Source organism: Leuciscus leuciscus (assembly GCF_965113295.1).
Source record: "Leuciscus leuciscus genome assembly, chromosome: 1".
Classification (NCBI taxonomy): domain Eukaryota; kingdom Metazoa; phylum Chordata; class Actinopteri; order Cypriniformes; family Leuciscidae; genus Leuciscus; species Leuciscus leuciscus.
The window spans coordinates 9,659,873-9,680,545 of NC_138725.1; the positions used below are offsets into that span (position 1 = coordinate 9,659,873).

Genomic DNA, 20,673 nt, shown 5'->3' on the forward strand with positions numbered 1-20,673 from the left:
TTTTGGGGTTTTATGTCAAAGACAAGAGTCTAATTAATGCAAGTTTTTGTATAAACCTTCTTTTATATATTGCAAAGTTTCATATCCATAAATGTAAATATATGAAAAGTAAACCCCACTTTAGCTTTTTCAAAGAAGAATTGAAGATGTATTTAAATACAATTTCAACTTCTGTTAACAAGAAAGCAATGAAAACATCCAGAATTTGTGCCATGTTTTAATATTCTTCCTTAATATGGTTTTCTTTTTTGTGCCCTCTTCTTTTTTTTTTTCGAAAAAGAATTTGTTTAATGCAGCATCCAAATGTATATATGGTGTTTGGGTTGTTTTCAAAAATAAATAAATAATAGAATTAATATATCATAGAGTTGTTTGTTGTGGTGGAGATTAGACGAGGTATGTGGTGACGTCACAATCGTACTGCATTGTGGGACATACATGTGCCTGAAGTGTACATATGAAGTAGACTCGCTCCCTCGATCAAAATCGAGGGAGCGAGGGTCTGTCCATATAAACTTCCCTCGTCCACTTCACGAAGTGGAACGTACTTCAAAATGGCGGCGGGGATTCCCCCGAGGGGAAGTGCTTAGGGAAGTTCGCAAGTGCGTGTCTAAAAGTGGACTGGAACTCAGCACAAATCTAGATGCTTGTGAGAATGAATATACTCTGTTCCAATTTCGCTACCAAAGCTAAAACTTCTAGCTTAACTAATATGAATTTAAAAGCCTAAATTTTGTAAAGACAAGTAAACAGTCAGTAATAAAATAAGAACAATCAAATTGAAAGTGGTGCCAATAGTCTGGGCTCCCCCTTGAGAGGGAACAGAAGGCTTAAAGGAATTAACATCTAAAGCAACACCCGAGACGCAGCTCACACTTCACTTGGACAATCTCCCCCTTCTACTCCTCACCTAGAACTCGCTGAAAACCTACGCAATGTTAAGGATGTGCAAAAAGTAAATATGCATGTTTGGTATCATTTAAAGTGTCTCAGTGCGCCTGGTAAATGAAAATGAAATGAAAAGCTAAAAGAAGTTATAAAATATGAGAAAAGTGATGTGTCCCTTAGAGGTGTTCCCTCCCCCAGATCCTCCATTCAGACTATACCTCCTGTATGTAAAACAAGAGCCCATTCAAGTATCCTGATCTCACAGTTGTGAACCCCTCAATAGGGGACCAAAATCTAATTAATTTGGTAAGAATCTTAAGTAAGGAAAAGGAGCAGAAAGGTACGAGGAGTCTGTAGGTTGACTTCCCACACGACCGCTGTGTGTAATTGTCGTTGCCAGGTAATCATTTCTACAAATTTCTGAATTGTTGTTATGATATGATTAACTGATGATTTTATGATTTAGGCGGACTTACAAAAGCAAAAGCACAAATAAATACAATACATAGCCTACCAATGAAATAAACAGTGCTCTTCAAGCAGGTCTCATAGTTTTGGTACCGCAATTTAATAAAGTAGGCTAATGTGTGTGTGTTCTGCCGTCGCATCATCCAGGTGGAGCTGCACATTGGTGGTGGTTGAGGAGATTCCCCCTAACATGTAAAGCGCTTTGAGTACCCAGAAAAGCGCTATATAAATGTAACAAATTATTATTATTAAAGTTTAAGAGCAATGAGTTTGTTTTCTTTGTCCTTTGCTGTTTGGTTAAGTGTTACTTCTTCTAGTCAGTTTAGTGTTTCATTCACACGATGAGGCTTCATGAAGTCAATTACTAACAATTACTATGAACTCTAAACAACACAGTTTCCACAAAATAAACTGAAATGATTACTGTCTCCATGTTAGAATTGATTCCATGTGCCTCATTCCAGCCTCATTAGTAATTAGCATTTGAATGAACAATGACCCAGTGCTGAGGGAGGAAAATGTATCTCGAGTTTATTACCATTGTTTATGAATATTTTCATTTAAAAGTTAATGGCTAAACGTATCTTTACAAAAGTTCACAATGCTGCTGCAGACGCAATATAGCCTAAATTTAATAAATACATGTTCGTCAGGTAGGTTAGATACTGATAATTAATCACTCAAACCCCTTTATCTAAACATCTCAACATAACCACCAGACTCGCGCGTCCTCCATGTCTGTAGTTTTTTAGCACTTTTCACTCGTGTTTGTAGTTCTAACCGAATCCTCGGCCAACGCGCGATTCTGCACTTCGGATTCTGACCGGAAATAGTAGACCATCCGGGTATCTTTGAAACCAACATACTACGATCAGGGATGTACTTATTCTATTTTCTGAGACTATTTAGGGTGGATAGTACCGAATTGGGACGCAGCGTCGAGTCTTCTGAGGTGAGGAGAGCAGTTCACGGTATTTCTCATATTTACACAACCATCACACACACTTTATACAGTTTGATTAAGCGACAGGCTAATTTCTGTATTGTTTTCATCGATCACAGCGATACTTGTGCGTCTTTTCTGGCGTCTTCCTTCTGAAATAAACATTTAGTGCAGCAGCAGCGAGCATGAGGAGAATATGTTGAGTTCATTCAGACCTGAGCGAGTTTGTGCTCGTTTGTGTGATTGTCTCGATGTTTGGAGTGAGAACTGTTACTGAATGTCGAGTCAAGAGGTAAAGTTTGAGATCTGTGAGGGGAATTTATGTGAATCGATCTCTTACTTTACGTTGAGCCTATAATGAGCCACGTGAGACATTAAATCAACTCTTAGGCTACATGTTAATAAATGAATAGCGTTTTACTCTTGAACAATATTACTTTGTGATGCTCTTTAGTTTTAAATGTTTTATGATCATTGTTAGTTTCAGCCCATATTATTTTAATGATAGATCTAAGTACTTGATTAATGTCCAAATCAAACTAGATTTAGATTAATGTGGACATTATGCTGCTGTAAATTCCCATCAGCTACAAGTGAAGACGAGCATCAGAGCATCAGGAAGAGCTGAAATCTGCAAAGACTGAGTTTATTAAAGAGGACAGAGAGAACATGAGTGATCCAGAACCCTGCAGAATGAAACACACTGAAGATCCTGAAGAACAAAGAGGTTGGTGTTTATTCCTCATTCATTCATGATGCTGAAGAACATTCATGTTAGAAACATTCAAGCACTTCATCACATTTAGATAAACAGTTCAACTATGAAATGGTACAGAATGTTCTGGGCAGGGCTCCAGACTAACTTTTTTTACTGACAAATTCTTTAATAATAAATAGACATCGTACAGATTTTACAATGTGCAGTTTTATTTCAAAGGAACACGCTGACTTTTTGGGACTTTGGCTTATTCTCCGTATTCCCCAGAGTTAGAGAAGTCCATACATACACTTATCATATCCGTGTGTGCCGTAACTCTGTCTGACGCACCCACCGCTATAGCCTAGCTTAGCACAAAGACTGGAGGTAAACGGCTCCAGCTAGCATACTGCTTAGAGCCCTGTACGGGGCAAAACATCCAGCCTTAACTGAGACCTGGCCCGTGGTGTTTAAGCCCTAATCTGGCCCCTGCCCGAAAACGTCTGCAATTTTTCAGCCCGAAACCGACCCGAGACCAACATCAATATCACTTTAAGCTCTCTCTGACATGCGCTGACTTTGCTACACACACACACGCTACTAAGAGGTAAAATTTTATTATAGGCCTCAAACATAACTACCACCCCTGACAATTATGCCCACAAATATTAATACAGACTGTCCATTACAGAGAAGCATAAGCATGCAGTAGAGAATATTATATAGCCAAATGTGATCCAACAGTAAATAAAGATTTACGGCCTACCTTTTTTTGATGTTAAAGGAGAAGTTCACTTTTAAAATGAAAATTCTGTCATCATATACTCGCCCTCAAAGCTGTTGTTTCAAAGCTGTATGAATTTCTTTCTTCTGCTGAACAGAAAGGAAGATATTTAGAAGAATATCAGTAACCAGGCAGTTTTTGGGTCCCATTGACTTCCATAGTATATTTTTTTCCTACTATGGAAGTCAATGGGACCCAAAAACTGTCTGTTCTAAATAAATATTTGGTCGCACCGGCAGGCAAAAATGCGACCAATTGGTCACAATCTGGAGCCCTGCTGGGTTTGTTTTTTGTTTTTTCAACAAATGGTCAGTAGAGGAAGGTTTGAGAATTTTATATTGATTGTCAACATCAGATCAAGCTAAATACTATTGTAACTTTTATTTTACATAATCAGTAAACACCAAGTTACTAATAAAGTTGTATTTGTCAAATATCATATGTTGTTCATAGTTATAGATAGGCCTGTCGCAATAGTCAATAAATTAATTAATCGCACAATAAAAAAAATTAGGCTAGCTCGATAATTTTTCTGCCCACGATAATTCCATTTGCATGCTTGTTTGTTTTCCTCGTCTCTCTCTCTCTCTCTCTCTCTACCAAAGAGACTGGATGACCACTCTCGGTTCCTTCCCAGCTAACAGGGGACGTCCCCCGGACTTTTCCAACGTCCCCTTAGGTCCGCATTAGGTCCGCTTTGTAACGTTCCCGAGCGGACGTTCGGAGGACGTCCGCATTTGGTCCGCTTTGTAACGTTCGCTGAAGGACATTCTGATGACGTCCGCATTTGGTCCGCTTTGTAACGTTCGCTGAAGGACATTCTGATGACGTCCGCATTTGGTCCGCTTTGTAACGTTCCCGAGCGGACCTTCGGAGGACGTCCGTATTTGGTCCGCTTTGTAACGTTCCCGAGCGGACCTTCGGAGGACGTCCGTATTTGGTCCGCTTTGTAACGTTCCCGAGCGGACCTTCGGAGGACGTCCGTATTTGGTCCGCTTTGTAACGTTCGCTGATGGACGTTCTGATGACATTTGTCCGGGCCAGTTTGCGAACGTCTATTTCGTCCCTCACCTGCCATTTCCATGACAACACAATCCAGTCGCCCATGCCTTTGATTTTTATCATTAGACTGGACATCTTGCAACTCAGACAAACGAATAATTAAACTAAAATATAAACCCATATTGGATTTAAAAGGGGATTTGTTTATCCATTAAATTAACTGTAATAATTAATAGATTTTATCTAAAAACCATGGTTTTTTGTTTTGCAGATTGACAGTTTTATAACTGCAAATAAACTATAGTAAAAATATTATTTGAATTAATTGTAAAATTAATGTTAAAATTGTTAGTGTTTTAATTTTAATGTTAAGATAATAACTTTCATGTTACTTATAACTTCTATCACTAATTAAAGATGTAATCAAATCACGAGTCTGTTTTCAGCCAATATAATTTAAACATCAAAAACATGAGAAGTGATTCAATTGAATAGCCTACAATTTATTATTCCGCATGAAGAAAATATGGTTGAATCTCAGGAGCTCTAAAATAATGCATCGACTTCACATGATGAACGCAGCCAAGGAAAATGCGAAGAATGGAAAAGCACATTTCTGGAAAGAAAGTGGAAAATAACACAGGTAAGACAAAGAAAAGTATCCTAATTTAGGCTACCTGTAAAAATGTTGGTCAGGCGATCGAAGGACTGGTTTTATTCAAAATAAGTTATTTTAGGAAAAATATTATTCTAATTATTGCACTTAAGACTGATAGCACATTGCATTTCAAATAACAAAAAAAAGTGTCATATAGCTACACACTATAATTTTGGCAGAATATGCCTTCCATAACACACTAGCAAGTGACGATCAAATGCACCTAAGCGAGTGACGTCATTCATTATGGCACGCAGCATGTATCCGTGTATCCATGGCAACGCTCAGCTGCGTAGTGACAGTTAACGGTCCTCCTCAGACGCGGCCTTGTGTTTTCTCTTTCGACAGTCTAAAAGGTATTTTTAATTTTTAGATTAGTATACATTAGTTATCGTAACCACTATACATCATTACATATTATGAAAATTTGACCTTTTAAAACGTTTGCTGAAGTTGTCCACCGTTGTACCATTGCTAACCGTTATGCTAACACTACGAAACTAACGTTAGCAGCTAAATGTTGCTGAAATGAAACGACGTTATATTTCACATATTCATATATAGACATATAAAATCATAACACTACTGAATGTGTTCATTTTGTTGTTTTAGATGCCAGGGGGAAGAATTGCCAACGGACTAAGTTAACCCCACAGCTGACCGACCGAGACACACACACACACACACACACACACACACACACACACACACACACACACAGCTGCCAGCGCGTTTGAAGACACACACACACACACACACACACACACACACACACACACACACACACACACACACACACACACACACACGGAAAGAGCACAACACCTTTACAATTGTTTAAATAAATACTTTGTTCCTTACAACGTGTCTGTTTTCTTTGGTTAGCCAGAAGTAAAATAAAATAAAAGGATGTTAAAAGGACTTCTAATGAACGTTCTGTAAAGGTCCCCGAATGTTTTCCAAACGTCCCACTAAGGTCCCTCGGGACGTCGCACGACGGTCCTGCAAACGTCCTGCGCACGTCCCCCGCGACGTCCTGCTAACGTTTAAAGAACCCTACACGAAGACGTCCAGAGGACGTTCGCAGAGGACGTTCAGGGACGTTCTAGGAACGTCTTTTTGTTAGCTGGGTTAGCGTATAGGAGGAGTGAGCCCTCTTGTCAGTTACATGATCTTTGTGTGGGAAAGCGGGACTGCTTGCGTCGACTGCCGGGAGAGAGAGAAGACGCTAGTTGTGAGTTGGAGAGAAAAAAAAGAAAAAAAATGGAGTGGTGTGGGAGCACTTCGGATTCAAACCGAATGATCGTGGTGAACCACTTAACCTGAGCGATCCGGTATGTCGAGCCCGATCTTATGAAAATGCGTATCTATACCACGAATGTTATTTCTCGTGCCATTTATACGGCAAAAAAAGTTTTTGATACGCACGCACTCCTCACCCCTAATCCTAACCAAGTATTATCAGTGCGTAGCATATACACGCAATAAAGTGCGTCTCCGTCTTCCCGACAGTACACAATCACTTGGGCGTTTGTTTAGTCGACAAAGTAACAGGAGGACAGTGCACAATGGTGTGATATGGCCTGTTGAGCCTTTTTTATTTGTTTACAAAGGTCCTGGCAGTTTTGCCTGTTATGGAATGTATCACTATTTATGTCTGAGCCTAATGTTTAATATTTTTTTGAAGTGCAATTTTGTTTACATCCATTTTATTTATTGTTTTTGTTATTTATTCAAGTACATTTTTTGTGTAAACAGACACTGAGACTCCATTGCTTTTATTGTTTTTGGTTGTTTTGTTAATTTTTTTGTGGATATTTAAAATGTTTACCGGTTTCAATGTTTAATATTCTTTAGAAATAAAGGTTTATAGGTCTTTGAAAAGGTGTACCTGCATTATTATGCCATTATCATTATATTAGATGAAAATGGTCTCAGAACGACAATATTATCGTTTATCGCAATCATTTCTTGGACAATTTATCGTCCAGCAAAATTTGTTATCGTGACAGGCCTAGTTATAGAGATTCTTCTTGGAGTAACTTTGGTAACAGGGTTGATGAATACAGTCAATGCTACAGTTTGTGTAAAAACTGAGACAATGGATTGAGATTATTTTCTTGTCTTCCCATCATGCAGTAGAAAGAGCCCAGATGATGTCACTTCCTGTGTGTCACAGTTTTAAGAAATGCTCTGTTTTTAAAAGGAGGAAAATCATGTTAGGAGAAACAGGGTTGAGTGAAACATGTAGGACACAGATAATGCTAATAAACGTTTGTGTTATTTCTCACAGGGTAATTCACTTGAACTTGTGTTTCTGGTGTCCCACTTTCACATGCGCATGAATGGAAGTCAGTGCAAGGAAAAGTCTAGTGTGATCGGCCATTAATAATTAAAGTTTTTTTGTCAAATAAATATCAATCTCAAAGTTTGTGTCAAAATATGGCAGTATTGTATATTATAATGTAGTGTTGCACGGTGTACCGATACTTCAAAAGTATCGCGATACTCGGAAATTAAAAACGTCACGATACCTAAATTTAGCAGTATCGATACTTAAAAAAAAAAAAAAAAAAAAAAAAACGCCTCCCTATGGACGTCTGTGTTTTTTTCCTGACGCACGCAGCAAAGAACCTGCCGCTGTCAGTGTCATGTGACAAAACACTACAGCGAGATGGCTGCACGTGCGAGCACAAGTGGTCACGACTCGTAGAAAGAGTGACATATGGAAGTACGTTGCCTACCTTGCTCTGTTGCACGGTGCACCGATACTTCAAAAGTAAATCGGAAATTAAAAACGTCACGATTCCTAAATGTATTAGTATCGATACTTCTAAGAATGACCGCGTTCCAGATTTGTAAGGCCGGCGACACACTGGCTGCGTGGCATGTCCGTTTTTATTTCGGCCTGCGAAATAAAATATTTAGCTGCCTGCGTGACACACTCAGGCGCAGCTCGAGACGCGCGGAAAACCCATGCATGCCAGAAATAGAACCGACGCCTATTTTTCACGCGACACGCAAGCGTTTCCAGGCAAAATAGAATAGGGAAAGATGTTTCTATGTCATTTTGACACGAATACATATTAATAAATTACATTTTGATGTTTGAAAGTCTCTAGGTTTTGACATAAATACAATATAAATGTAATTTAAATTTTTTTTTTTGATTTTCAAATATTGCACCTCTCAATACAGAACGAAATATTCTGTAGCCTATTTTGCCGTCAACACTGCCGACGTTGTCTTTGCTGCTATATATTTATGTTTAACATGAAGTATAGGCCTTCCACAACTCTCTCCCCATATGTAAAATATATCACCAATGGAGGCTTATCATATGTTACCAATATTAAACATTGTTTAATATAATCGCTGTTCATATTTTTATTAAAAGTTCAGAATCAAGATAAAGTTATTACCGGTAACTCTTATGTTTCTTATGATAAATGAGATAATGCTGCTAAATTTATTTTATTTTTTTTACCTTGAATGTCATTGCTCTAATTTTTTTTATATATTTTGATATTTCATATTTTGTAAAAAATGTTTAATATATCTGCTGTTCATATGTTCATTTATTATTGTGTTATATGATTAGAATGTTGTCCCGGTTTTAAAATAAAGCACAGCAATGATATTTGAGAGTGTTTCTCCCTTTTCAGGAAAAGTATCGAAATCGCAATACTTGACTTGGTATCGGTATCGAAACAATAATTTTGGTATCGTGACAACACTATTATAATGTTAATATCATGTTAGATAATTGTGACATTGATCAAATACATTTAATAGTTCTTGCTAAAGAAACATGGGATTTGTGCCTATAATGTTTTAAAGACAATAATTGGAAGATGAATTTTCCTCATTCATGGAAAGTTTCAAGGACATATAATCAATTTATAAAAAGACATCAAATTATCATAATATTTTATAAACGTGATGCCGATTTTATTACACCAGGGATCACTTTCATGTCCTTTCACATTATATTTCTCTCTTTGAATTATTTTGATGTACTGAAAATTAAATTAATAATTTTCTCTTTGATTTCAGACCTGATGGAAGAGAGCGAGGAGAGTGAAGAACCGAGTGAATTGGAGGAGGAACATCATGTCAATACTGAAGGAAAACCATTGAGTCGCTCAAAGACTAAAAAGACATTTATAAAGAAAAGAGCCAAGAAATCTTTCACCTGCACTCAGTGTGGAAAGAGTTGCACAAAGAAAGGAATTCTTGAGCAACACATGAGGATCCACACTGGAGAGAAGCCGTTCTCATGTGATCAGTGCGGGAAGAGTTTCACAAGCAAACAATATCTTAAAAGACACATGAGGATCCACACCGGAGAGAAGCCGTTCTCATGTGATCAGTGCGGCAAAACATTTCTTAGGTCATCACACCTGAAGTCACACCTGACAGTTCATACAAAGGAGAAGCCGCATTCATGTTCTGTGTGTGGAAAGAGTTTTTCATGGCTGCCAACTTTACATAGACATGAGAAAACTCACACTGGAGTGAGAGAGTACATGTGCTTTGAGTGTGAGAAGACTTTTATTACAGCGATAGATTTAAAACAACACGAGAGGATCCACACTGGAGAGAAACCTTACAAGTGTTCACACTGTGACAAGAGATTCAGTCACTTATCAACTCTGAAAACACATGAGATGATCCACACTGGAGAGAAGCCGCACACGTGTGATCAATGTGGGAAGTGTTTCACTGACAAAAGGCAACTTGATGTTCACATGAGGATCCACACAGGACAGAAGCCATTCATGTGTGATCAGTGTGAAAAGAGATTCTCAAGCAAAGGTAATCTTAAGAGTCATATGAGGATCCACACCGGAGAGAAGCCGTTCTCATGTGATCAATGCGGCAAAACATTTTGTAGTGCATCAGTCCTGAAGACACACCTGACAGTTCATACGAAGCCGCATTCATGTTCTGTGTGTGGAAAGAGTTTTTCACTGCTGCAATATTTACACACACATCAGAAAATTCACACTGGTGTGAGAGATTACATGTGCATTGAGTGTGAGAAGACTTTTACTACAGCAAACTGTTTAAAACGGCACCAGAGAATTCACACTGGAGAAAAACCTTACAAGTGTTCACACTGTGACAAGAGATTCAGTCTGTCTGAACATCTGAAAAGACATGAGAGGATCCACACTGGAGAGAAGCCGCACACGTGTGATCAGTGTGGAACGAGTTTCTCTGATAAAGCTCACCTGAAGCGACACATGAAGATCCATTCTGGAGAAAAACCTTACAAGTGTTCACACTGTGACAAGAGATTCAGTGAGTCATCATCTCTGAAAAGACATGAGATGATCCACACTGGAGAAAAACCACATCACCTCAGTCTGAGATCACTGTAAGTAGTTTATTTTCATGTGCTGAGTAACAAAGTGAGACACATCAACACACATCACCCTATAGCCAAATCTCTCCTCTTTGCCGGTGTGTGGTGAGGACAGGACTACTCGACAACAAAGATATTTGTCGACAATTTTTTATTGTCGACAATGTTGACTAATCATTTCAGCCCTAGTAATGAGCAAGCGTTTGAGAAACTGGACATCTTGTTGGTTCATTCAAATGCAATCATTTAAAAGTACACACTTAAATGTGTATAAAGATATATGGCTCATAAATGTGTGACAAGTTTTCGCTGAGTTTTGTTTCAGTTTATAGACGTGCTCAAGAAAAGTTCAGTGAGACGGAGAGCCAGAAGGCACACCCTGTTTATTTTCTTTATTTTACAAAAGCACAATGTTTTGATCTGATTGTAAGTGGACACATATAAAAGTAGACATCTCACAGATTCTTTTTTAGTTCTTTTTTCTGTATGACCATAAATGACGGAGTAATTTAAGTTTATTGTGCTACAATGTGGAGAAAATCCAGCAAAACGCGCCGGCGCGTTTGCCAACCCCAGAGGGTTAACTTGTTTTCAACCAACAGGAATGTCTAATTTGTCAGTTCAAATCAATGCAAAAAAAACACAAATTCGCTCTCTGACAGTAGGTGGCGCTCATGTAAAGCAGAAATGCAGCACTATACAGGGCTCTAGACTGCGAGTAAATGGTCACATTTTGCGAACTTTTTATAAGAGAGAGCTGCCATTTCTGCTGCATACCAGAAACATCACACGGCAAACGAAAGCAGACTGAACCCACGCTACCCGTCTGAGCTGCGCAGAGCAAACAGTTTATCAGCTCAGAGCAATACTAGACAGCGGTTTACTCGTGAGCCAATCTCGATCACGCAACAACATTACTCAGGCATGAAAACTCCTCACCTTTCGACGAAATTCGCCATTTTAAAACCAAAATGGGTCACCTACGTGATTTGTGCAGATCCGATGAGAAAATATTTATGGGGTGGGTCGTGGTCGAGGCCAGCATTTACCCGCTATAAAGTTACCATAAACTTCGCAGCTTTAAAAAACAATCAAGTCAAGTCAAGTCATCTTCATTTATATAGCGCTTTTAACAACGTAGATTGTTTCAAAGCAGCTTCACAGAGATAAGCGTATAATTTAAGGTAACAGAGAGTTACCTTAAATAAAAAAAAGTAATGTTAAGGTAATCATCATTCTTAATGCCGAAACATGACAGCCAATACGAGTCAGAGTAACGTTAGGGCAGAAATGTTTTCAAAGTCTTTTACACCGCGAGTCTGACAACTGGACACACTGCCGAACATAGAACCGCACGTCGGAAAGCAAGCCTGAGGTAAGTTAGCTTACAATGTCATTATTTATAATTTTGACATAGAAGTGGGCGGGATAATATCGCGAGCGGGCGCGGGCGCCGTGAGCTCTGAGCGAGCAGGAACGAGTAACAGTTAGTGAGTTGTCGTCGAAAAAGATGGATAACGCAAAAAAAAAAGCTGTCGGGGGCTAAAAATAGAAAAAGAAAGAGGGGAAATGAGATGGCATGTCAACTGATGCGACAGCAGCTAAATAAGTGGATGGTGAAAGGCATTTGTTGCATTTCAGTGCATTTGTTTTACAATAGATTGCTATTAGGCTACTATCATGGGATATTATTAATATTACTGTATAACTATCTTTGTAGTAGTAATGTAGACAGACACTGTAACTAAAAGAGTTTTGAATTTTTCTTTGTTTAATTTGCACCAGATTGATGAATTTAACATTAAAAAGCACAACATTTTCTGACGGGAGAGCATGCCCCCGAACCCCCCTAGAGTGGCAGAGGTCCACTCACCACAGTGATCCAAAAAATCTTGTGAGAAATCCTGGTATTACTATGCCAATGCAGCTTACAGATTTTTGGGGGGGATTCATCACTGTGGAGTATAGTTCAATTCTATTAATAAGTGAGAATTTTGTACTTATTTCATCTGGTCGTGTTAACTCTCACGCGTTCCTACTCACTCATTACAATTATTTATTGGGGGGGGGGATAGTTCACCCAAAAAGGAAAAAAAGCCCATGATTTACTCACCCTCAAGTCATCCTAAGTGTGTATGACCTTATGACCAGAGATATCACGCAACACCTGAAATCCCCACACGTTGAGCCTGGTCATCGATGACAGTACCTTGTCCCACTCGCCACAGCACAGACACTCTATTTCAGTCGGCATAGGTTGGCATATTCCCCCACACTCACATCACCAGTTCATGTTGGCTCTCATCCTCATGTCCTCAGGCTGTTGAGCGATCGCAACCTCCTCCTCCTGTCGTTCTATTTCCAAAGCGCGCAGCTTCTCTTCTCAAACTCTGGTTCATAGAGGTATGGTTCTGGATCTTGACAATCATCGCAATTCACTATGTCTACTGTAGGAAAAATAGCCGGCTACTTTTCACGCCGGTATGTTGACGGAAGTTTTCAGGTGTTGTGTAATATCTCTGCACCCAAGTAAGTGCTTTGCCTGTGCTACAAACCAAGCCTAAACAAAGTACTGGTCTTTCTTTATTAATTTTGATTCAGAATTTTATTTTATTTTGTCTCTTCGGGGGAGGTATGCGAATTGAGTTTTCCCAACGACGATTTATCTGTAGAGTGAAGGGATTCTCCATAGGGAGAGACTAGTTGGCACTTCAGCACTGCGTTGTCATCGGTTGGTCCTTCATCAGATCTGGATACGAAGTTCTTTCATCAGATCTGGATACTGGATACTTTGTCCATGTTTAGCATGGAAATCCAACTCTTTAACAGTGTAAAAAACTCAGTATCCATGAAATAGCATTTCACCCCCCCTTTAATAAGAAGAATGGCATCTATGCTAATGTTTGTCTTTCTGTTCATTCTAGAGTTTACTGAAGTCAGCCGGATCCGGACCGTATCCAGATCAGAAGGTGGACCTGCGCCCGGACCCATCCATGACGCATCCCTGAAGGGCCAGCCTCATCAGCCCTGTGAAGGCCTCATCCACACGACTGATCCTCAACAAACTCATCTCCATACCGGTGTGATGACTCTGACTTCCAACCAGATGGAACTGGATAAATATTCTGAATGTTCTGATTCAATCTGACTTCTGACCAGTAATGCTGCCTGAATCATAATTATACACTGTTCGCTCGATGGCCAGAGGAGAACTGAACGACTGAGCCTTGTCCCAAGGTTGTCCCAGTTCTGTCAGTTTTGGTTCCTTGCCACTGTTGCCTTGGCTTTTGGCTTGCTTAGTTGGGGACATTTAATATTCAGCAATATTATTGATTTGCCTTAAGGTGGACGATAACGCAATTTTTTTCTAGAAACAAACTTTGTTGTATTATTTTATACAATACTTTATTTTGTTACAGTATGACTTTGAAGCTGCTTTGATACAATCTGTATTGTAAAAAGCGCTATATAAATAAAGATGACTTGACTTGTGTAATCAACAGGTGAGGACCAACATGGTTGAATATTTACAAAATGAGATTTCTGGTGAATTGCTGCACATTCTGTGCCTCAGGAATGAGACGAGGGGGACATGTCAGACCTTTGACATTGATTAACACTTGTATTCGATAAAGAAAAGTATTAAAGAAATGTATAAAAATGATGAAAAAAATGAGATTGAAATCACATATACAGTGGCCTCTCTGGTTTATTGTATTACAGAGATAAGTATTTTACGTTCGTAATATAAAAAAAATGTGTTACTAATTTTATTAAAGGGCACCTATTATGAGCCTTTTCACAAGATGTAAAATAAGTCTCTGATGTCCCCAGAGTATGTATGTGAAGTTTTAGCTCAAAATACCCAACATATCATTGTTTTACAGCATGTTTAAATTGTCATTTTTTGGGGCTCAGAAAAACGTGACGTTTTAGTGTGTCCCCTTTAAATGCTAATGAGCCGCTGCTGTCCGCACAGGGGGCGGAGCCTCATGAGCTCACACTCAGAGCCAGGACAATCTCATCTGATAATATCAGAACAGAAACTCTCAGTAACGGTGTTCATTTCGACTTGGAGTCGGACAATAATTTCCACAGAGCCAGAGAATATGCTGTATGGAGATAGAACAGGTATAGTTTAGTTTAATTATGGTTATAACTTATTTATTATCTGCTTTTATCCACTATTAATACAAGCCTGCTGTAGCAGACCCCGTCCAAATGATGACCAAAATATACTGTTGAGTTCAGTGAAGTTTATTGTACATCACACAAAAGATGAAGCATTAGTTTTACTCCAGAAAATCACTGTAAGAGCAGCTAAATAAACACAGTAGGCTATAAGATGTGAGCATTTAAGTCTTATCCAAAACTCTTTCTCTCCCTTTCATTAGCATGGAACATACACAGCGAAGTACACAAACCACTTGTTACAAGTAACAGTAAATACACACCTTTTGAGTCTGTGCTTAATAAACTGGTACACTGTATATCCGTAAAACTACTCGATGAGCTGTCATAAAGTGCGCGCTCTCACTTTCATTTCTGCCGTGATCAGTAACGTTAGTCCTGTCGCTCTTGAGACTGTAATTTGGATCACGAACAGTTGGTACAGATCCATCCTCGAGTAACAACGAGAGTAAATGAAGACTGCTATGTTCATTCTTACATCCCACAACAGAACACCTACATTTCTTAGGAGACATTACCGGCTGTCGTTGAAACAATGACGGATGGTGTACAGATCAGCGAGGGCGGGGTTTATGCAAAAACTACAGTGCCAATCAAACCACGTCGATGGGGCTTGCGCAATTTTTCACATTGCATAGAATCTTAGAATAATAATTTACAAATAATATAAAGCTGTTAAAAATCCCAAACCAAAATAGATATCTAAAAAAAAAAGAGGCATATTTGAATGCTGAAATGTAGTTGTTCTTCAACCATTTATATACTTATCAGTAAAATAGTGGTTGTATCTCATCAAAATAAGTTTCTCAAATCGCTTGCTGGAAAGTCTGTTTCTCTTTGGGGTCCGCACAAGACTCCTTAAACTGAAAAGTCTTTCCACAGGAGCACTCGATGGTGTTGCAGTGTTGTACTTGAGTGAGATGACTTTAATGTTTGGGAATTTGTTGAGAATGTCCAGCTCTAATCCTGAAGACTTCAAGTACTCCATGACTTCTGTATCATTTACAATATGGCCCTCAGCGTGCTGAGCTTGACATTTATCACTGACTTCACATGGTTTCTTCTCTCCTCATCTTTAATCCAGCGTATCTTGAACCTGGGTAAAGTTGCAGCCGCCAAAAGTGCAAATATCTAATGACTGAATACACCTGAATACATTAGGTTACACCAGGGTGCGACTTGCCCCCTCCCAATTATTGGTCAATGATGCAGAAATATGGTTTTCTTTGCTTTTTATAATAAGCTGCACCTGGTTAACATTTCTCATTTAAGTTTTCTTTATTTAAAAAAAATAGGCTTTCAGGCGCTGCGTCATATCATTACGCCTGCTGGACTCATGGTACGGCAGCAAAGTTTCTTGATTATTACGCAGGAATGAGAGTATAGTTTCTAGCCATATCAGCCTAGAAAATCGCAACTTTTCATTTTCCGTCGGTCTTAGTACACGATGTAACTATTGAAGAGTCAAGTTTTAAATAGGCTAAATTTCTTTGGTCATTTATTTGAGAGAGATGCTAATGGTCCTGTCCGATTCAATGATCTCAATGATGCTAAGCTATGTTAAAAGTAGTACCACCGGACCCGGAGATCGGCTGATTGGATTCGAAAACGGTAAAACTCCACTGTTTAACTCTGGGGGAGTTGTAAAATGAGCCTATTTAAAAAAAAAAAGTGGAGTATCCCTTTAAATTAGCCCATGATTTCCTAACCCTTAAATCATCCTAGATGTATATGACATTCTTCTGTTAGGGGGTAACAGTTTAGGACCCAAGGACCAGATGTTTGAAAAAAGACCCAGAGTCAGAATTATAATACATTGAAGAAAAGTTTTACTGAAGATAGTTTGCAGTTTCATCAGCAGAAGTTCAGCTTCAAGACTCACACAGGAGTTCGTATGCCGACCCGCTTACAGTTACAAAGATCACAGCAGTTATACCCTACACCAAGGGGTCTAAGCTGGTTTCTGACTGGCTAAGAACACATATAGTCTAAGCATATTTCCACACATGGATAGATAGGAGAGTATGTCTCCATTAGTCAAGATATTTGTCGGACGATTCTTAAGGTCTGCTGTGACCTCGGAGGTCGGAGAAAGGCGTCTTCGGGTCTGTTGTTGCATGCCGAAGTGTCCCATAGATCCTATACAGAATCTGCACAGAACATCCAACGCAAAAGACGAATTATAAGCAATAAATGCTGAAAAGCTAAATTGTTCATGGTAAGCTAATGTATTTAGGCATAGTACAAAACATTATAATACATATATTAACCATCTTTGCACAATCCGTTTCTTAATAAATATGATGCCCTGCAGAGTGTCCTAATAATATCATGTAAAGTATAATACATATAGAATGTATAATAAAGTGTGTGTGTGTGTGTGTGTGTGTGTGTGTGTGTGTGTGTGTGTGTGTGTGTGTGTGTGTGTGTGTGTGTGTGTGTGTGTGTGTGTGTGTGCAAAAAAAAAAAAAACTTTAAAAAGAGGTATTTTTTTGGTTTTGAATTCTGTTAGTTTTTATTTATTATGACTGGATTTTAGGTTAGTTAACCTTAATTTATTTTGTCTGTTTAAAAGCTTTCAATAACATGTTATTTCATTTTAAAATGTTATATGCTCTTGTTGTGCACTGAATACATTTAGAATGTAGCATGTTTGAAAAAACAGAAACAATTGAATAAAAAAATTGAATAAAATAAAATTGCAATTGTACGGAAGCCCTGAACCGCAACGTAAAAAAAAAAAATAAAAAAAAATCTGTAAAAAAAAAAATGTATGTAAAAAAAAAATGCTATCATTTCAAGATTAAAGTCGAAATGTTTCAAGGTTAAAGTCGAAATGTTTCGAGAATAAAGTCTTCCGTAGAAGTTGTGTGTGTGTGCTTGCCATTATTTCACATTGCCGCAAAGGCATTCGTGTGTGTGTGTGTGTATAAAGACATGCGCTTGTGAAGTCGAACTGCCGTCTATAGACACCGTACGTTCTGGATACATTTTAAGTGCATCATTCTGTATCCAATCATTTGGCCGGATCCCGTGATTTCCTCAAATATAATAACCACTGGTGGCTGAGAAAAGATTCCCTGAAATGATTGTAAAGTGCTTTTAAGTGTAGGCCTACAGTAGACATATGAAAGCGCTATATAAATGTCTCATTCATGCATTCATAAAGCTGGATATCTTGATCAAGTCTGACAGTATATTTTATAACGTCCTATAGCCTAATGTCATGTTGGTAGACCTGTAGAATATCCCTTTGTTGAAAGCCCAGATAAAAGTAAAAAGCTATTATTTTGTGTAGATCCAGTTTACACACACACACACACACGCATGCCTGTGCGGCAATGTGAAACAACGGCAAGCACACACACGACTTCTACGGAAGACTTTATTCTCGAAACATTTCGACTTTAATCTCGAAATGATAGCATTTTTTTTAACATAATTTTACTTATTTATTTTTACGTAATATTTTTTTTTTTCACGGATTTTTTTTTTTTTTACGTTGCGGTTCAGGGCTTCCGTACAATTGCAATATTCATAAAAAAAAATAAAAAAAAATCGCAATCTGCTTATTTTGTCCATATTGCACAGCCCTAGTGTAAAGTAAACCAAGTAAAATTCTAGCTTCCGGCCATACGCAGTCTACTTGCGCCTAAAGTGTGTCATGGCGTAGCGTAAATATCAGCAGTGCGTCACATTATTTGTATGGGCTACAGGACAATAGGCAACCAGCTTGGTGAGAAGACAACTGTTGGCGCAATTATTAGAAAATGGAAGAAGATATGACGGTCAATCTCCCTCGGTCTGGGGCACCATGCAAGATCTCACCTCGTGGGGCATCAATGATCATGAGGAAGATGAGGGATCAGCCCAGAACTACACGGCAGGACCTGGTCAATGACCTGAAGAGAGCTGGGACCACAGTCTCAAAGAAAACCATTAGTAACACACTATGCCGTCATGGATTAAAATCCTGCAGCGCACACAAGGTCCCCCTGCTTAAGCCAGTGCATGTCCAGGCCCGTCTGAAGTTTTGCCAATGACCATCTGGATGATCCAGAGGAGGAATGGGAGAAGGTCATGTGGTCTGATGAGACAGAAATAGAGCTTTTTGGTCTAAACTCCACTCGCCGTGTTTGGAGGAAGGAGGAGGATGAGTACAACCCCAAGAACACCATCCCAACCGTGAAGCATGGAGGTGGAAACATCATTCTTTGGGGATCCTTTTCTGCAAAGGGGACAGGACGACTGCACCATATTGAGGGGAGGATGGATGGGGCCATGTATCGCGAGATCTTGGCCAACAACCTCCTTCCCTCAGTAAGAGCCTTGAAGATGGGTCGTGGCTGGGTCTTCCAGCATGACCACGACCCGAAACACACAGCCAGGGCAACAAAGGAGTGGCTCCGTAAGAAGCATCTCAAGGTCCTGCAGTGGCCTAGCCAGTCTCCAGACCTGAACCCAATAGAAAATCTTTGGAGGGAGCTAAAAGTCCGTATTACCCAGCGACAGCCCCGAAACCTGAAGGATCTGGAGAAGGTCTGTATGGAGGAGTGGGCCAAAATCCCTGCTGCAGTGTGTGCAAACCTGGTCAAGAACTACAGGAAACATATGATCTCTGTAATTGCAAACAAAGGTTTCTGTACCAAATATTAAGTTCTGCTTTTCTGATGTAACAAATGTCATGCAATAAAATGAAAATGAATTACTTAAAAATCATACAATGTGATTTTCTGGATTTTTTTTTTAGATTCCATCACTCACAGCTGAAGAGTACCTATGATAAAAAATTACAGACTTCTACATGCTTTGTAAGTAGGAAAACCTGCTAAATCAGCAGTGTATCAAATACTTGTTCTCACCACTGTAATGTTGTATGAATCATGTATGTTGATTATGGTCTGAAAAAAATCTAGAGAAAGGGTTGGAACTAATCTTTATATCATTCTTTCTAACTAATCTATCTATAATTCTTTCTAACTAATCTACCTATCATTCTTTCTAACTAATCTATCATTCTTTCTAACTAATCTTTCTTTATTTCCAACTAATCTATCTATCATTCTTTCTAACTAAACTATCTATCATTCTTTCTTTCTAACTAATCTCTTTCTTTCTAACTAATCTATCTATCATTCTTTCTAACTAAACTATCTATCATTCTTTCTTTCTAACTAATCTCTTTCTTTCTAACTAATCTATATATCATTCTTTCTAACTAAACTATCTATCATTCTTTCTTTCTAACTAATCTCTTTCTTTCTAACTAATCTATCATTCTAACAAATTTTTCTTTCTTTCTTTCTAACTAATCTATCTATCATTCTTATCTATAATTCTTTCTAACTAATCTTTCTTTCTAACTAATCTATCTATCTATCTATCTATCTATCTATCTATCTATCTATCTATCTATCTATCTATCTATCTATCTATCTATCTATCTATCTATCTATCTATCTATGATTCTAACTAATCTCTTTATTTCCAACTAATCTATCATTCTTTCTAACTAAACTATCTATCATTCTTTCTTTCTAACTAATCTCTTTCTAACTAATCTATCTATCATTCTATTTATAATTCTTTCTAACTAATCTATCTTTCTTTCTAACTAATTTATCTATCATTCTTTCTAACTAATCTTTCTTTCTTCTCTAAGAAGAACTAA

At 38.4% G+C, this 20,673-nt stretch overlaps 1 protein-coding gene across 5 annotated transcripts; it reads left to right on the forward strand.

The window, feature by feature from the left end:
• Positions 1–1,282: 1,282 nt before the first annotated feature.
• On the forward strand, positions 1,283–16,187 carry LOC309491589 (uncharacterized protein). Of its 5 annotated transcripts, XM_082160876.1 has the most exons (4): positions 1,283–2,308; positions 2,887–3,026; positions 9,497–10,823; positions 13,736–16,187. In XM_082160876.1, exons 2-4 carry the CDS (start codon positions 2,969–2,971, stop codon positions 13,743–13,745), a joined length of 1,395 nt encoding a protein of 464 aa, XP_082017002.1. In that variant the 5' UTR covers positions 1,283–2,308; positions 2,887–2,968; the 3' UTR covers positions 13,746–16,187. The 5 variants fall into 5 exon arrangements, 4 of the variants coding, with proteins under 4 accessions (XP_082017002.1, XP_082017003.1, XP_082017000.1 ...); XM_082160877.1 differs by lacking the exons at positions 1,283–2,308; positions 2,887–3,026 and adding an exon at positions 6,578–6,774; XR_014203203.1 differs by lacking the exons at positions 1,283–2,308; positions 2,887–3,026 and having other exon boundaries at positions 6,578–12,451; positions 12,887–16,187.
• Positions 16,188–20,673: the final 4,486 nt, after the last annotated feature.